The sequence below is a fragment of the Dipodomys merriami genome, unplaced genomic scaffold, assembly GCF_024711535.1.
Source record: "Dipodomys merriami isolate MVZ:Mamm:240054 unplaced genomic scaffold, mDipMer1.0.p SCAF_21, whole genome shotgun sequence".
Classification (NCBI taxonomy): Eukaryota; Metazoa; Chordata; class Mammalia; order Rodentia; family Heteromyidae; genus Dipodomys; species Dipodomys merriami.
Window position 1 is genome coordinate 4,575,983 of NW_027203493.1, and position 19,734 is coordinate 4,595,716.

The 19,734-nt window shown below is 34.4% G+C and overlaps 2 protein-coding genes across 2 annotated transcripts; both read right to left on the minus strand.

Moving 5' to 3' along the window:
* Positions 1-5,258: 5,258 nt before the first annotated feature.
* Positions 5,259-6,200, minus strand: LOC138833603 (olfactory receptor 8K3-like). Its single transcript, XM_070031885.1, has one exon. It carries the CDS (start codon positions 6,198-6,200, stop codon positions 5,259-5,261), a length of 942 nt encoding a protein of 313 aa, XP_069887986.1.
* A 7,467-nt stretch (positions 6,201-13,667) lies between these two features.
* On the minus strand, positions 13,668-14,621 carry LOC138834157 (olfactory receptor 8K3-like). The gene has a single exon (XM_070032914.1). The coding sequence runs from the start codon at positions 14,619-14,621 to the stop codon at positions 13,668-13,670; it is 954 nt and encodes a 317-aa protein (XP_069889015.1).
* Between the last annotated feature and the right edge of the window lie 5,113 nt (positions 14,622-19,734).

A 19,734-nucleotide genomic window follows, 5' to 3' on the forward strand; every position in this document is an offset into this window, starting at 1 on the left:
TTAAGTTAAAAACATGAGAAAACATATAAGATTACAAAGATTAGAGAAGGGTCTTCAATAAATTCAATAAGAAATTATGTTTATTTTGCTTCCTGTGGCTTCTTTGGTTTAATTTATAATTGTGAATCTTTAGATGATTAAAGTATACTTGGTAATTACCTACCAATTTTTTTTTTGCATAGAAAGGAGAGAGAATTTTTTTTATCCAACCATTTTTGGAATCCAGAGGCATGAAAAAAATCACAGTTTTATAATCCATTGTGCTTATGGACTATTTTAATTTTAGTCTTATGACAATCCTCTGAGATATATTTACTCAGCTCCTCTGCAAAATAAAGAACATTTTATTATTATTATATAGCTGAAATTTGAAGTTCTCCTAATATTAAAATACTGTTTTTATACCACAATATATAGAGGAAATTCTTCATTCTTTGCTCAAAACAACAAATTGTATTTTGCATACATATTAAGTGCATACCTATTTTAAATATATACATAAACTCAACAGTTTCAGATTCTGTCATAACAATACATATTTACCCTTCTGATTCAGCTTTTCTTACTTGTGGCTTTTTTGTTGTTGTTGGTTGTGGGGCTTGAACTCAGGGCCTGGGCGCTTCAGCTCAAGGTGAGTGTTCTACCACTTGAGCCACAGAGTCACTTCCAGCTTCCTGGTGCTTAATTGGAGATAAGAATCTCAGGGAATTTTATGTTCAGGCTGGCTTTGAACAGCAATCCTCAGATCTCAGCTTCCTGGGTAGCTAGGTTTACAGACATGAGCTACGGCACCCTGCCTACTTTTGGCTTTTGTTGGACATTACATTCATTTGCATCCTTATATGTATGTATGTAAACACACACATAAATACATATATTTGCAAGAGGACTATCTCTCACTTCAGGCTGCTGAACTTGAGATAGATCATTCTGACTCATCTCCGTAGGTCGAGAATTACATATGCATGTTTCAAAACTTATGACTGAATATTTTCTAAATATGCAATCACAATACAGGCTTCTAAGATGCTTACTTTCTCAACCTGTTTTAAAATATTCAAAGATAAATATGATTTTTTAAAAAGAAGAGTGGTCCTATTGCATCCAGGAATCATGAAGTAATAGAAATCACAGAAAATGAATCCTAAATCGTTACTTACAGTAGATGGGCAAGCTTGAACCAAAGTGACTGTTGAATAAGATACTATTAACCTAAGACACCCAATGAAACTTTATTACCTGCAATGATATGGTTCTACATCAATTCTCTCATGTATTTTTGACATAGGTTGTTGAGGGAAATTTATGGTTTTTTTTTCTTCCCAGAAAAACTCCCTAATGAGATGATAAGCAATTTATTGTTATTCTAAAAAAATTAATGCTTAATGAAATGCCTGGAGAATGACCATTAATTGTCAGAGATAATTTGTAGTCAATTGTGACTTCATTAATAGATTGTATGAGCACACAGTCCAAATTCTGTGGTCTATTATTCAAAGGATTTCAGAGATACTAGAATGCATGATCATCTTTAGTATAATTTGAAATGATCAAGATTTAATAATAGCTATACATTCATGAATAAATGGATAAATAAAACATGGTAGACACAATTGATCACCTTAACGCAATATCTTAGAATATTGCATGAAATGAATTAACCTGGGGGTCATCACATTAAATAAAATAAACCAATCACATAAAACAAAAATAAAAGGGCAGGAACCTACCTTCCAGAGGTATCAGAAACATTCAAATGTATATAATCTGTAAATAGAATTCCAAAAGCTAGGAAGTAGCTGCAATAAGGAATTGCTAAAAATATTTATGGAATTGCAAGAATATGAAATAAAAAATTTTGAGAGTTCTGCTATTAAATATTTTGTCTCTAGTTAATAGTATTGTACTGGGTATATTACATTATTAGGAGCATAAATCTCATTTTGATCACAATGAAATAACCAAAAATCAAAATGAATGCAGTATCAATACATGCAACAGGTATGCATCCAGATGAAAGCATCTTCAATTAAATTCTCTAATACAACAGTATATTAAATGAAGTATTTGTTATAAACAAAGGACACGTCCCAGGAATGCAAGGATAGTTTAATAAAAACAAATCAATAAATATACCATATCAAGAAAATAAGGGAAAAATAATCTCAGTAGATCTATGAAGTATATTACAAAAGACTTAATATAATTTCATGACAACAGTACAGCAAATGGTTTTATAATAAGCCATCAATTAACATTGTGTTTACAGACAAACACTGACAGTTCCTTAACTAATATCTGGTACAGGAAACTGATGCTGCCTTCTGCCTATATTTTTCAAATGTTTCTGGAAATTCTAACTAAAACAATCAGTTAATACAAAGAAATTCAGGGAAGTCATCTCTGATCTTGCTTGCCTGAAAAATCACTCTATTCTAAAGGAGAGGTTTGCTGGTGCAGTAATTTTCATTGGTAAGGTTTTGGAGTTGTTTTTTTTTTAATTTAATTTAATTTTATTTGTGAACATACTGTACAGAGGAGTTACAATTACGTGGGCAGGATAATGCGTACATTTCTTACCAAGCAGTGCAGCCTCCTCCTTTGTTTACCCTTCACATCCCTTCCCAGCCTCCCCCCTCCCCCCCAATCCCAATCCTTCTCCTTCCCCTCCTTCCCCCCCCCCCCCCTCCGCAACGACGTTGTAAAGCTAGTTTTGGACATGACAACTTGTACTTCTCATTGTTGCAACAGGTCCACCTGTATCCTTAAACAACTGGTTTTTCCCCATCTCCTCCACAAGTTATACTGACATCAAATATAGTGAAAGCAGGGGTTATACTGTGGGGGAGGGATATACAAAGCAACAAAGAGATAATCTTATAAATGCTTTAGAAACACATGCATGAAAGAAAAAAACATTAAAATACACATCTAAGGGTTTATTTTCCTGACATCACATTATCTGACCTTTTCCGCTTGACTCATACATCTACTAGATATTACAAATAAGGGAAACCATGGGACCTATTTTTCTTTGGGCCTGGCTTACTTCACTTAATATAATTTTTTCCAAGTTTTTCCATTTTCTAACAAATGGGGCAATGTCATTCTTTCTGATGGAGGCATAGAATTCCATTGTGTATATATACCACATTTTCTTGATCCATTCATCTACTGAGGGGCATCTGGGTTGGTTCCATATCTTAGCTATGGTAAATAATGCTGCAATAAACATAGTTGTGCTGGTAGCTTTAGTGTGGTCTTGTTTGTAAACATTTGGGTAAATGCCCAAAAGTGGGATTGCTGGGTCATAGGGGAGATCTATGTGAAGTCTTTTGAGGAACCTCCATACTGCTTTCCAAAGTGGTTGAACAAGTTTACATTCCCACCAACAATGAAGTAAGGTTCCTTTCTGTCCACATCCCCTCCAGCATCTGTTGTTGTTAGAGTTGTTTTAAATAAGACTGTAAAAAAAAGTTATTAATACTCTTGACTACTGAGGTGTCTGCTAAGAAGTGTGCTGTGAAGCTGAGAAAATGTTAAATATATATATATATATATATATATATATATATATATATATATTTTAAATAGCTGCCCAAGGGGACTTAAGTTTACTGTCCACTTTGGTGTACAATGCACGAATCTTGACCTATGGCTCCTTTTTCCAGCATTTTCCCTCCTCTTCCCAACTTCATCCATCCACTCAAGTTAATCTGATTCCATTCAGAAGGGTAAGAGACCACAGTGATAATGTTGAGTGTACATATGTCAAATTGGGAGATTCTAGGTTATATTCCTTGTTTTGAGTGACTTTTATTAAATGTAATGACTATTTTCATGATGGAGCCGCGTTAGCATCATGCCTTTTGAAATCAGCAATGCATGCTGCATTCTAAACCCACCCTGGGGCAGAGACCAAAGACTGTGTTATATATGCTACTTATTGCTGAGGTTCACTCTTGACCCAATCAATTCAAAGTCTTTTCAGAAACAAAGCACAGTTAAATTAATGAGATTACATATGGTTATTTTCTCCAAGTTAGAGGATCAGTTCTATGCAGAGTGGATACGAAACAAAAGCTATAAACTGCACTATAAACTGTGCTCAAGGCAAGTGCTCTATCACTTGAGCTACAGCACCACTTCCAGATTTTTCTGTTCATTTGGTACTGAGGAATTGAACCCGGGGTTTCACACATGCTAGGCAAGCACTCTACCACTAAGACACATTCCCAGCCCATGATTTTTTTTAACAGCTTATAGAAATGCTTGGATCCTCAGATAGGTATTCATTATACCTGGGGACTGGAAATATTTTTACAATATCTGAAAATATTACAATAATATTTACTCCTTTTTTATATCAACTATTCTTCAGAGCCACACAGCATACCATTTTCCTGTATCTACTGACCTTTACATCTAGACCCTTTCTTTTTTCATAAATAACTCACTCAAATATTGTACTAATATCATTTCTTCCTAAGGAAGGCAAAATACTTTTCTACTTAGTTTGCATAGGTATTTATGGCATTTTGAAATTCACCTAGAAAATGAAAGAGAATCTTTAAATATATGTTGAGTTTATTTGTGTGTGCTACTCTACATTCTAATAAACCAACCTAAGTTGTTGGACTTATATTTTAAATTTAATTTTATTGTCAAGGTGATGTACAGAGGAGTTACAGTAACATACATAAGGGAGTGAGTACATTTCTTGCCCAACATTGTTACCCATCCCTCATTTTTCTCCCACTTTCCTTCCCCCCAGCCTCCCCCCCAACTGTACAGTGCATTTCTAACATATTGTCTTGTGTCATTGTTGCATGGGTTTCTTCTTTGTCTTTTGGCTCACCATTTTGTTGTTCCCCTTTCCTTCCCTAATTTAAACACACACACACACATATATAATATAGGATATATATGCATACATATATATACATATTTATATGTATATATATATATATATATATATATATATATATATATATATATATATATCTCCCATGGTACCAAAATCAAATACAGTGACAGGAGGAGTAAGGGAAAATCACAAAAGAAAAAATAAATCATATAGTACATTAAAAGTAAGAACAGTGAAGTAAAACCTCTTGTTTCCATGTCTTGGAGTTCATTTCCCTTAGCATCATCTTACATGGTCTTAAGGGAACAAAAGATTTCTCTCTTTCTCTCTCTCTTTTAGATTTTATATTCTGTCTTCTTTACCTTGTGTATGGTGCATTCAGGTGTATCCTTTAAGAAAAAAATTTACGTATATTTTCCCTTGTCCTTTGTAGGGCACATTTTACATCTTTGTTTCTCAAGCTGTATATCAAGGGATTCAACATTGGAATGACCAAGGTATAAAATATAGAAGATACTTTATCAGTATCAATCGAGTGACTAGACTCAGGTTGCACATACATAAATATCAAAGTTCCATAGAAGACAATGACCACAGTCAGATGGGATCCGCATGTGGAGAAAGCCTTGCGCCTGCCCTCAGCAGATTTCATCTTCAGAATGGCTATGAGAATGAGCAGGTAGGACACAAGGACGATCAGAAGGGAGATAAGCAAATCGAATGCTGCGAAGATCATGATTATAAATTCGATTCCCTTCGTATTTGAGCACAGCAAAGATATCAAGGGAATACAGTCGCAGAAGAAATGATTAATAACATTATAGCCACAGAAGGACAGAGTGAAAATCTTTATGGTGACTAGAAGAGACACAAATGTGCAATAGAGATAGGGGATGGCCACCAGGACCCAACACACCCTTTGTGACATGACAACGGTGTAGAGCAGCGGGTTACAGATGGCCACGTAGCGGTCATAGGACATGGCCGACAAGATGAAAAGTTCGCTACCAATGAACACCAGAAAGAATGCTAGCTGAGTAGCACAAAGATAGTAGGAGATTGTATTTCGCTCTGCAACAAAATTGACCAACATTTTGGGTCCTACAGCGGTAGAATAACCAAGATCTGTGAGAGCCAGGTGCCTGAGGAAAAAGTACATTGGAGTCTGTAGCCTGGAGTCCACCTTGGTAAGGGTGATAATTCCCAAGTTGCCCACCACGGAGACCATATAGATGGCAAGGAACAGCACAAACAATGGCGCCTGCAGCTCAGGACGATCCGTGATGCCCATCAGGATGAATTCTCTCACCACGGTGAGGTTGTGTGTCTCCATCCTGTGTTTTCAGAAAACCTATATAGGATAAAGGCATTATCACAGCTAATTGGTTTCAGATATTTTCACCTGCAGAAATTTCTTATGGAATTCTAGTTTCAATGAGATACATCCAAAGTTATCAATACAGACTATGTGAAAACAAATGCACTTTTTTTTTTTTACCATAACTGGGTATCTGCCTCTGTATGAATAGAGATATTAATATATTGATTCTAAACTAAGGTAATTTTACTCATATTATCAAAAGCAAATTGACTTTTTTTTTGTTTTTCACTGACAACTGAATGGACCACAGACCTGTGAAAATACCCAGTACCCTCTTACATCCAGTATCCAGTCCAAAAGACTTCCAGGAAAAAGAAATAATAGTTCCAGACTTGAGACACCCAACTAGATAGCTAGGCAAATATATGTATATATGCACATACATAGATGTGCAAAACAAAAATGTTTAAACTTTTATTACCTTACTATTACATCACTTGATAACCATCATTATAATCATGTTATGGAGGTTATCTATTTGTCATTCATAAACCTCCAACAACATTGTGGTATGCAACAAATATATTTAATACAATGGTATAATAAGTCCTCAAATCCAACAATATACTAAGAGAAATTTTTAAGAAAAAGTTTTAAGAAAAAATTCCTAAAGTTGGTAATATGCCTAAATTTGATAACATTTTATTTGTACGTGTATGAATAAAAATCTACAGATATATAAGCTAAAAATCTATAATTAATTTCAGAGAAATTTATGTTTATATGAAGAAACAAACTGGAGGCATATGTATGCAGATATATTTGGTGTTATACATGAAATTTAGAGACTACTTATTTACTTTTTATATGTGCATGTACTGGTTCTGGGACTTGAGCTCAGGTCCTGGGTGCTATCCCTAAGCTTTTTGGCTCAAGATAGTGCTCTATCACTTGAGCCATAGCTCCATGTCTGGGTTTTTGGTGATTAAATGTAAATAAATTTCACTGACTTTCCTTTTGGGGTTGGCTTCAAACCCTACTACTCAAATATCAGGTTCTTCAGTAGCTAGGATTACAGGCATGGACCATTTTGATTGGTTTATACATTTGTTCTCAACAAATAAATTACCTAAGTATTTTAAATTTCTTATGTAAAACCAACATGTCATTGTAGTGTTGTTGGCAAAGATAAAGAATAATTCAATTATTCAGTGTGCATAGAATCTGTAAGTAATTTTCAGAGAGTATGCATGCATTTATTTATGCTTATTTGTATTTGCAAGTATGATACTAACTTACCTAAAAGTAGCTTTGTTGACTTGTGCACATGTGCATTCTTCTACATGTGACTCCTTTGTCACTGCTAAACGGAAGAACCGACAAGAATATCTGAAGTGGGACAGATAAAATGCTATGAATCAATAGCATGCTATGTATTTACTCTAACCTTGCTGTGTCTCCACCCCAAGACTACAATCAGATAATCAGTATGGTGTTGTTCTATATCACATATTCTATTCTTAATAAGTGTTTGGATACATTTCAGTAAGTATTATGGTATGAAATTAATATTTTTTACATGAAATTTTTTATTGTGAAAATACTGTACAGAGGAGTTACAATTACATGGGCAAGATAATGAGTACATTTCTTTTTTTTTTTTTTTTTTTTTTTTTTTTTTTTTTTTTTTTGGGTCCGGTCGTGGGGCCTGAACTCTGGGCCTGGGCACTGTCCCTCAGCTCTTCAGCTCAAGGCTAGTGCTCTACCACTTGAGCCACAGCGCCACTTCCGGCTTTTTTCTTTTTGCTTATGTGGTGCTGAGGAATCGAACCCAGGGCCTTGAGCATGCAAGGCAAGCGCTCTACCACTGAGCCACCTTCCCAGCCCAATGAGTACATTTCTTATCAAGCATTGTAGCCTCCTCCTTTGTTTCCCCTTCCCATACTCCCTCCGCCTCCCCTCCCTGTCCTCCTCCCCCCATCAAAGTTGTAAAGTTCATTTTCAACATAACGACTTGTATATCTAGACATTATTTTGAATATTATTCACCTTACTCATGCATCTCAGTTTTAACTTTAATATAGCAAATCTATCATGCAATAATTTGGTGAGGTAAGAGAAATCAGAGTCAACTGGGAGAAGAGGAGTCATTGACACTTTTTTTGTCTTGTTTTATTTTGTTTTTTAACCAGTGAAGATTGGTTTAAAAAGAATTCCTTTAACAGGGGGATTGTAGCCAGGCATTGGTGGCTCATGCCTGTCATCCTAGCTATTTGAGAGGCTGAGATCTGAGGATCAGGGTTCGAAGAAAACAGACTGGGTATGAAAGTGTGTGGGGCTCTTGTCTCTAGTTAGCCACCAAAAAACTGGAAGAGGAGCTGTGGCACGACTGGTAGAGTGATAGCTTGAGCAAAACAGTTCACAGACAGCACTTGGTTTCTGATTTCAAGACTAGGATTGGATGTGAAGGGTAAACAAAGGAGGAGGCTGCAATGCTTGATAAGAAATGTACGCATTAACCTGCCCATGTAATTGTAGCCCCTCTGTACAGTGTGTTCACAAAAAATAAAAATTAAAATTAAAAAAAAGACTAGAATTGGCATCAAAACAAAGGCAGGGGAAAGGGATTCTATATTTGCAAGAGAAAAATTGGGTGTTTTTTATAATACATGTAATCATCCTAAACCATACAAAACATTTATTATGACACATAGTGGAAACCTGTTACCATGACACATAACATAAATAGAAGACACATATAGGACAGAAACATGGATTCTCTGATGTGCTTTGGGAAACTCAGTGTGATATTCCACAAGAACTTTTTCCTGGTAGGATATACTGTATTTTGCAGATGAACATGTGTGTAAAAAATGAAACATCTCTGAATATATCTCATAGGCCATAGTTAGTAACTATAGTACAGGAGCTAGAGTTATTCATCTTATAATTAACAAGATTCATTCTCTTATAAATGTAATTTGAACAAGATAATTATCATTTTTGTGGAAACTTCTGAGGATCAATTAGCCTAAAATTAAATTAAATTTAAAAATTAGAAGAAGGAATGGCACATATTAGTGGAAATTCTAGTAACAGACCTCTGTGCCCAAGCTACAAATAAGTAAACAAAGACACAACAGTTGTGTGTTATTCTATGCAAAAATGATTACACGTAAATTGCACTAGATTTGCATAAATCATTATTGGTATGATTATGGTGACTGGTATCTGGCCCTGCTACATTCAAACACTTTCTTACAACAGACATTGCCATGTATAGCAACTTATTACATTGGATATCTTCAATAATTGTTAAGTAGCTAGAGTTAATTTTTTGTTGTTTTGTTTTGGTTGTTTTTGTTTGGAACCACCAAAGCTACAAGCCAGACTTCAGTGATTCACACCTGTTATCCTAGCTACACAAGAGACTGAGGTCTGAAAATCACAGTCATCTCTGGCAGGAAAGTCTGTGAGACTCTTATCTCCAATTAACCAGCAAAAGACTAAAAGTGGTATAAGACAGCCTTAAGTAAAAATGAAAGTACATATCCCTGAGTTCAAACCATAGTACCAATATCGAAATAACAAGAAAGGAGGAAGAGGACCAAAAAATATAGCACACACGATAAATTAGTACCAATATTCCTTAAGGTAAAGAAAGATGAAGGTGTTTCCTGTCATTGTTTGTGTAGTTTAATGGAAATAAGTAATTTTTATAGTTTAATATAATTCTTGAAAATTTTTACTGCTTCAATTGTAGAATCTTATTTATGTATTTTTATTGTAAAGGGGCTGTACAGAAGGGTTACAGTTACATGAGTAAGGCAGTGAGTACATGTCAATCTTTGTTACCCTTTCCCTTCCCTGTTGTTTTCCCACTATCCCTTCCTGCCCCTACCTCCTATACTTCTCCGCACCCCAAACCATTACCCCCCCCCGCCTGAAGTTGTAAAGTTGTATTTTTAATCCTGTATTCCTGAAAATTTTAGATAGATTCTATGACAAAATGAAAAATATTTTACCATCATCCGAAATCCAGCATTTAAAAAATGTTTTGTCACTCGCTAAATAAATGTGAAATGGAAATGTCTTTGCTTGATTAAAAAACAGATGTGAATCTTACATTTTATTTTCACAATAAGTATGAGAATCACAAAAATGGCTTTGATCCTCTGTATACGTAATGTATAGATATTAGGGACTGAATTACTCCTGTGTGAATTAGGGCTTCTAAACACTATTTCATATTATTTTGTTAACTGTTTATATTCATTCATTTTGACCTCAGATATAAAATCATATAAGTTCACAATGAATAGTTTTTATACACAAAACTCAATGTAGCATTTCAAAGGTATTTATGAGAAATTAGTTTCTCCACTGAGGAGAGAAATATTTGAAAAATAATATGAAGTAAAAAGGAGATAGATCCAACAACTAGTCATGCCTTATGATACTAGATGAACTCCTGTCCTTCTTACCTGCGATAGAAACTCTCTGTTGATTCTTCCATACGGTTCCTTATGTTACTCATTTAAGAACAGTTGATGAATTTCTTTTAACTTTAGTGACATTCCCAGAGGAATTGTTAAGCAATTTGTTGAATATCCCTAATGCATTGAACTCTCTTTTATTTTATTATTTATTACTTATTTATAGTAGGAGCCAGCAAATTCACTTCTGAATGTTATACAAAATATAGGTATTAGGATTTCAAAAAGCTATTACCGCTGTCATTTCCAATTTGGAATAATTTGAAATAGCTAAGGCTAGAAACAAGGTAAATACCCATTGATACGTCTGTCAATGTACAAATGAAATGATTCAATGCAAACACTGGGATATTAGTCTTCAAATTTACATCTTGCAATATACAATGATAACATCTGGAGAACATCATGTGAAATCAAATAAATAAGTCATGCAAAGGCAAATAGCTCCTTCTAGATCCCATTTACCTGAAGTAACTAAATTACTCGAACTTATTGAATCATACACTGTTTTGGTTTCAAAGGGATAGGAGTTGTTTACACATAGACATGAAGTGTTAGCTATGCAAAATAAATGAGTTCCAGGAACTACTGCAGATAAAATGCTTATAGTCAACAGTATTACTTTGGGAATGTTAAAAAAGTATATATTGATGAAAAATAATCTCAATAGAACAATGTTATTTTTTTGAAAGGAAAATTTCCCTACACATGATACAAAAGTTATTTATGATTCCTGGAATAAAGAAGGTATCAACTTCCATTGTTATCTAGACACCAACGGCTCATCTCTGTAATCCTAGCTATTTAAGAGGCTGTGGTCTGAAGATTAAGGATAAAAGCCAAGCAGACAAGAAAAAAAGCATTTCTTATCTCCAAATAAGCAGTGTAAAGCCAGAAGTAGAAAGTGTGGCTAAGTGGTTGAAAGCCAGGTCAGTGAAAGAACTAAGAAAGAGGCCCTGAGTTCAAGCCCCCATCTACTGTTCTGTCTATTCAATAACTCTTTTCTGTTATCCCAAGACCACTGCTGATAAAAAAAAAAAAAAAAAAAAAAAAACAAAAAAAAACAATGTCAGAGGGCCAGGAACAGAAAGTCCACTTGACTTGTTCCAAGTACATTGAGAACAGTGCTAATTGCCTATCATATAATATGCCCAGTACTTCATGGATCTCTGAATGTTCTTGGCTAGACTCAAACACTGTTTATAATTTGTAGTTCAAATACAAGTTGTCAATAGTGAACTAGAAATGTATGTCCTCACTACAAAATTATATTAGATATTTGTAGATAAGTCAAATAAAAACTTGTGAGTTTTATACTGCTGAATGTCTTACTCTTCAGAATTACTATTTTCCTGTTGATTGTGATGCTTTCATGTTATTTCATTTAATTGGACATCCTTCTCTAATTTGTTGTCCATACAAACTATTGGAAACTCATATTTCTATCATATTTGTTCTTTTGATATTCCTACCAAGAGGTTGGAAATGTTTCCATGAATCCATTTCTTCTGTAACATTTTGGAGTTAACAACTTTGGTTCTTTATCTGCTTTATAAGTTTGTGTTATGATGTAGCATTATTCATTTCTAGTTCATTATAAAACAGAACCACATGTGTCAGTAATACAAAAAATTTGCTGTTGTGAATGTTTTGTGTGTATATTTTCTCCAATTTCCTATGGATTTTTAACTTTTTACTTATAAATCCACATATATATGTTTATCTATGTGTTTGTGTATTTCTTAATATTTTGTTCCCTTTATTAGAGTTTAGTGACCTTCTTTATCTCTTCTTTTTGTTGTTGCTGTTACTTGTAGTCAGCCATGGGAGTTAATTCAAGACATGGGTGCTGTCCCTGAGCTTTTTCACTCAAGGCTAATGCTCTACCCCTTTGAGCCACAGCACCAGTTTCTCTTCTGAATATTTCTGATTTAAACTCTTGGTTGTCAGATTGGATGATAGCCAGTCCAATTTGACTTTGAATTAAATTTGTTTGGAATATCATTTTACAATTTTTCACATTTAGTCTGATTTTGTCTTTTCCAGGGAAGTGTGTTTCTCACAAGTAGAAAATGATTAGATAATACTTTTTTTTTAATACAATCAGGCAATCTACAACTTTTTATTGAAGAATTTAGGCTCTTTAGGAATACTATTAGGAGTAGTATTTAGAGGAATCTTCTAATCTGGTAGTTTCCTTAGATTTTTTTTCTAGTTGATTCAAATCATGTTTGTTCATTTCTATTTCTGCTATTCCTCTTAGAGATTTGCTGGCTCCCTGAGTTAATATTATCTGATTCTTTCTAAAATATGTTTGTTCATATGTTTTCTCATGAGAATTGTTTGATGTTTTGATTTATTAATGTTTGACATCATACTACATTCTCCTTAGATATATAGCATAAATAAAAATCACAATTATCTGTTTGATTCTTTTGAGTTGAGTAGTCAAATCAATGTCATAAATGTTAACCTTTAAGATAGAGTGGAGCACTGACACATGAATAAAATATGAGGGAAGTCAGTCACAAATGATAGAGCAACAAACAACTTCATTATAGATATTTTATACAAGAATATGTAGCAAAACTGTTACTTTATTTCATTAACACAATCAAACTAAAAAAATTAAATGTAAATGTATGCTTACATGAAGAGAGAAGCAAATACACAAGTACAGGCAACATTGGGAAGTTTGCTCTAAACGGACTACCATAAGAATATATTGACTATCAATATCTACAACCATTCATTTCCATACTACATCCTCTACATGTCACTATGATTCAATTTAGTATTCACTTATATCTACTCCAATGTATTCGAGTATTTTCTTAATTAATAGTATACTACAGTTTATCTCTCCTCGTTTTTACTCTTAGTGTTACTCTGCTCCCAAGAAGGTCAATCACGAAATATATATTAACCTCATTGTGTTCCATGAATCTTCTAAAGCCAAAAACCACAGGATAAAATTCATATCTCATGCAAGCTTTAGAGAACAAACATTGCATATCTTTTTCCAAATCCTTTGAAGGGCATATTTTACATCCTTATTCCTCAAGCTGTAGATGAGTGGATTTAACATAGGGATAATCATGGTGTAAAAGACAGAAGCCAGTTTATCAGTATCAAAGGAATGGTTGGACTTGGGCTGCACATACATAAATATTAAAGTCCCATAGAAAACTACAACCACGGTCAGGTGGGACCCACAGGTGGAGAAAGCCTTGCGCCTGCCTTCTGCAGATTTCATCTTCAGAATGGCTATGAGGATCAGCAGATAGGACACCAGGACCACCAGAAGAGACGAAAATAAATTAAAAGCTGCTAAGATTAGAATAATCAATTCAATTTCATGAGTGTCAGAGCAGATCAACGTTAACAATGGAAGGCTGTCACAGTAGAAATGACTGATGACGTTGTAGCCACAGAAGGACAGAGTGAAAATCTTTATGGTGATGAGAAGAGACACAAACGTGCAGTAGAGATAGGGGATGGCCACCAGAACCCAACATACCCTTTGTGACATGATGACTGTATAAAGCAATGGCTTACAGATGGCAACATAGCGGTCATAAGACATGGCGGAGAGAATAAATAGTTCACTTATGATAAACACAAGAAGGAAAGATAGTTGTGTAGCGCAAAGAGAATAGGAGATGATGTTTTGTTCTACCACAAAGTTTACCAACATTTTGGGTCCCACAGCTGTGGAATAACCAAGATCGGTGAAAGCCAGGTGTCTGAGAAAGAAATACATTGGGGTCTGCAGCCTGGAGTCCACCGTGGTGAGGACGATCATGCCCGCGTTGCCCAGCATTGAACTTAAGTAGATGATGAGGAACATCAAAAATAATGGGGTCTGCAGCTCTGGGCGTGCTGTAATGCCCATCAGGATGAATTCTTTCACCACTGAGAGATTGTAATTTTCCATCCAGGTTTACTAGAAAACCTGCAATGGAAAGACAGTAACAAAGTCAGTATGTATATTTTAACCATGACAGGAAAAATTTTATCTTGCTTTTCAAATGGAGAATGTTGGAAAATAATCATACCTTTTCAAGTAGAAATTGTATTATAGGATGATACGGATTTACATTATTTGTTCTCAAGTAGAGAGATTTCACTCACAGAAGAATGTTTTCCAACATATGTAACTCTTCTGTCACACCTGGGTTTGAAGGGCTCCTGGTATACGACCTTGACCTTCGTTCAAGCTGACTAACATCCTCTATTACTAATATTAACCTAAAAGGTTATGCAAGTAGATAAGCCTCCTCTGGGGGTATAAAAACCTTAGTCTATATACTGATAAATATAAATATATATAGTTAGGTAATGATAGCTACACATACGTATATTCTTGCAAACTTGTATAGGAAAAATACAGAAATTTAAAAATTAAGAGATTTTAGATCAATGTATAATTATTTTACTCCTTTAACATTTTATTATAGTAATTGTGGCCACATTATGACTTAATACATCTAGTACAATGATATGTCATTTGCTGGTTATATATTAAACATTTCCAATGGCAAATTTCAAAAATGCATTAATTTCAACACATTTTTTAAAGTTTATAATCCACTTGGTTGGGCACCAGTGGCTCATGCCTGTAATACTATCTACTCAAGAGGATGAGCTCTGAAGCTTATTCTTGAAGCCTGCCTTCACAGGAAAGATTATGAGATTCTTCTTTTCCCTTGGTGGTGGGGCTTGAACTCTAGGCCTGGGTGCTGTCCCTGAGCTCTTCAGCTCAAGGCAAGAGCTCTATATATTGAGCCACAGCACCACTGTGGTTTTCTGGTGGCTAATTGAAGAGTCTCAAAGATTTTCCTGCCCAGACTGGCTTTGAACCTCGATCCTCAGATCTCAGCTTCCAGAGTAGCTGGAGAGATTATTTCCAATTAACCACTCAAACGCCAGAAGTGGAGCTGAGGCTCAAATGCTAGAGTATTGTTCTTAAATGAAAAACTGAAGAGATAATGCCCATTCTCTCAGTTCAAATGTCAAGACTGGTCATACACCCAAAAATTTATACACTTACAAGTCCTAGAGTTAAATTTTTTAAAAATCTGTCAGTACAAAAACTATAGGAGTTCACATCAGTGATTACTTGTCTACAAAAAAGTAAAAATAGGTATGCTTATAGACACAGTTAATATTCACCATAATTTGTGGATACAGAGAGCAAATAAGTGAACTAAAACTCTATTCTAACCTATAAAACAAAATCTCAGGGTTTTTGAAGAGCATGAAAGACATTTGAGACACTGAATATATCCAAACTACCTGAAAAGTCTTCCCCATATATCATGGACATAATTATCTTTGGTTTCTATTTGTTTTTAAAATGGAGAAATTAGCCAACTTCAAAAAGTTCTCTTTGCACAGATCTATGAGCATGCTTCTGTATAGAGACTGCACTTCTTTGTCAAGACTGAAGTGATGAGTGGTTGAAGAGAGGTAAGAGGATGAACACTTGAAACTTTCTTCAATCTTTATCCCAATCTTTAGTCATTTAGGCCAATGACTAAAATTGGACAGCATTCTGAAGTTTGGGATTGATCATCTTCTATTTTTCAGAAAAAGCAACATATTCTCTGCAAAATAATGTGATGTAAATTCACGTAAATATTATTTTCCCTGGTGGTATTGTCATTTAATTCAAGATGTGCTCTGAAATATAGGGGCATATTAGATGTCTGTTATATGCAAGAACCTAGGAAATATGAAGGTATCTGAGCATAGTAGGAGAAACAGTTTATTGACATTGAATTCTAAAATACTAAAGTTCCTTTTGGGTTAATGGGTACTGTATTGGAAAGAAAAAATATTTATAGCTGTTTTAATAATTTTTTAAAGTTGTATATTATGTACAATTTTACTATTGTACAAACTACCATTAAGATAAAATACAATACCTTAAAGTTTCATGGCAGTGATCCAAATGTTACTTAAGAATAGCATATGTCATGCAGAAATAAGTGAAATGAACCCCAAGATAAGGATTCAAATGGTTTTTCTTTCTTGCGCTTGTTTCTAACATATTTATAAGATTTTTTTTGTTGCTTTGTGTGTCCCTCCCCCATGGTATAACCCCTGTTTTCACTGTATTTGATGTTGGTATAATTTGTGGAGGGGAAGGGAAAAAAACAAATTGTTTAAATAGAGATACAGGTGGACCCATTGCAACAATGAGATGTACAAGTCGTTATGTTGAAAAATGAACTTTACAACTTTGGCTGGGGCGGGGGGGGGGTGGAAGAAGGATGGGAAGGGATGGGAAGGGGAAGAAAAGGAGGAGACAACAATGCTTGATAATAAATGTACTCATTACCTTGCCCATGTAATTGTAATCCTTCTGCACAGTATTTTCACAATTAAAAAAGGAAGTTAAGGTAAATCTGAAAAAAATGTATACAACCAAGTAAAATACTTTTGAATGTATCATTCCTGACAAATATAAGGTGTAGCTTAGCTGAAATAAAAATGTTATTGAGATTATATTCTATCTTAAATGTATAGTGAGAATCTTATTGAGTCAATATTTTTTTCTCCTAAGCTATACACTTAAGATAATATTAAGATAGGCTAGTGATTAAGATAATTCTTATCACTGTACAAAATTTTATCAGTATTTATTAAATTATACTAGCAATATCAATATTAAACAAGGGGTACAAATGACACTCCTCCTTTTATAGATTATTTTTCTCCTTCAGTAGTTGTAGAGTTGTTGCCATTCAACAAAGAAGTATCTGACTACAATGCATCTTGATTAATATCTCCCCTTTCAACTTTCTCCCCCATCCTTCACAACCCCAACACTTCTTCCATTTTTCTTAATTTTCTAATATATGCATTGAGTGTTATAACTGTGTTTATCTTCCTTCCTCTCTTTATTTATCTATCCTCCTTCCCGTGATCCCACCTCCAATTTCAAGCTCTGGATTTCTAGTATTTACTTTCTAATAAACTTGTGCATACTTGGAATTTACATGTGCGTGCTCTGCAAGTGACGAGTCAATAAACAAACAATTCCTTTATTGTAAAATTTAAACAGTGAATCTGGTTACATGTGCTTTATGTTGCTGATGCTGTTCTGACCCCTTGAATCCTAACTCACCTCATGCATGTGCCTTTCACAGAAATACGAGTAAATATATCAGATACAACATGAGAGAATAACACTAGACCATTCAAAGAGAAACCACGCACATATTGCCTCATATTGTATTCATTGGTATGATTTTGTAATCACATTGAGGCAAAAACTGTGTAGGTGTTGGGTGTTAGCTTTCTTAAAAGGTAAAGAAAGATAATAATGTTTCATCTCAACTTTGGTGTTGAATGGAAAGAAACAATGATTTCTCCATAGTTCACTTTCTACTGTACACTTCAGTGATCATTTAATGAGCTCCCTAATGCAAACTGAAAAACATCATGCCCTTAGTTTAAAAATGTATACATGAGAAGTTCCTATTGTCTAATGGTGCTTATTCCACTGTAAAGTAGTGACTTCCTATTTGCATCCAAAGACACCAAATAATCACTTGTATAATACTCTTGTATAATACACCCCATCAAACTTAAAGACTGAATCATTCAGCTTTCAAGTTTTGCCATTAAAAATTATACACAAGCTGGAGATTGGTGGCTCAAGCCTGTAATCCTAGCTACTCAGAAAGCTGAGACTGAGAATTCTGATTTAAGGGCAGCCTTGGCAGAAAAGTCCTTGAGATTCTTATCTCCAATTACTCACCAAAAAAAGCCAGAAGTGGAAGTGGCTCAAATGATTGATTGCTTTGAGCCAAAAAGCTCAGAGACAGAGTCCAGACCTTGTTTCTTCTCATATTTTTCCAATAGATATTACATATTTTTTCTAAACACATATAGTGTGCTTCCCAAATGCTTAATCAGCTCAACGTATTTGGAGTTGCTAAAAATTAATAAGGAGCAAAAAGAAGAGATGACTTTTAGCATCTCAGACATCATGGAATACAGAGTAGGAGAAGGGTTTACTTACATTCAACAGCAAAGCCAGGGCAAACAGGATCATTATATAGATTTGGTACCATAAGTCAGTACATATGAACCTCCAGGGTTGTTAACTGTCATGAGAACTCTCACTGAATCCACCAGACCCAAACATAGCATTTTTTAAAGGGCAATTTGTAATTTTTTTTTCACCTTTGTGATTTTCTCTTGAGGATATGCTGAGCAAATGTAGACTATCCCTGAAGTATTTGTGAGCTTAATGAAATACCAGGAAGTTATCTGCTAATTGTCAGGGACAATGTTTAATAATTTGTGAATTTATTTATATATTTATCTATTTTTAATTAATTGCATATGCCAGTGATTCATCTTTTGGTTTTATCCAAAAGAATTGGTAATGAGATTTCAAAGATATGTTCATACTTTTGGATACATTACAGCAAAATTCAAAAGAGCCAAGATGTCAAAATAGCCTAATTCTTCATTCTTGATCAATAGTCGAATGAAATGTGGAAACTAAATTTAATAGAATAATTGTCTGGCTTAAAAACCAAATGTCTCAATATGTGATAATAACTATGTGCCTGGATGAAAAGATGTTAAATGAAATAGACCAGTTAGAAAATGACAACTACATAATTTTGCTTACATGAGTACCAGAATGTGGAATAGTTGTTATAAGAGCTGGGATGTCTATGGAAAGACATGAAATAATTTCATTCTGGAGGTCTGCTGTATAGAATTGTACTTGAAGTTAAAAGTTTATTACATCTTGGAAACTCTTCAGTGAGTAGCTCTTACATTAAGTGGAATGAAATCAATCTAATATTCCTTTTTCTGGAGTTTTCAATATTTGTGAATATGTAAAGTTAAAATGTAAGTTTTATTTTTCCTTACCCTATATAAAAGTTCACATTTGCCTCTTAAAACATAAGAGAAAGAATTCCCAGTACATGCTACAAAAGGAATGAACCTTGATAAATTTGCACTTACTCAGAGTAAATGGAAAACAAGTACGGCTGTATGGGAAGGAAGTTACACTT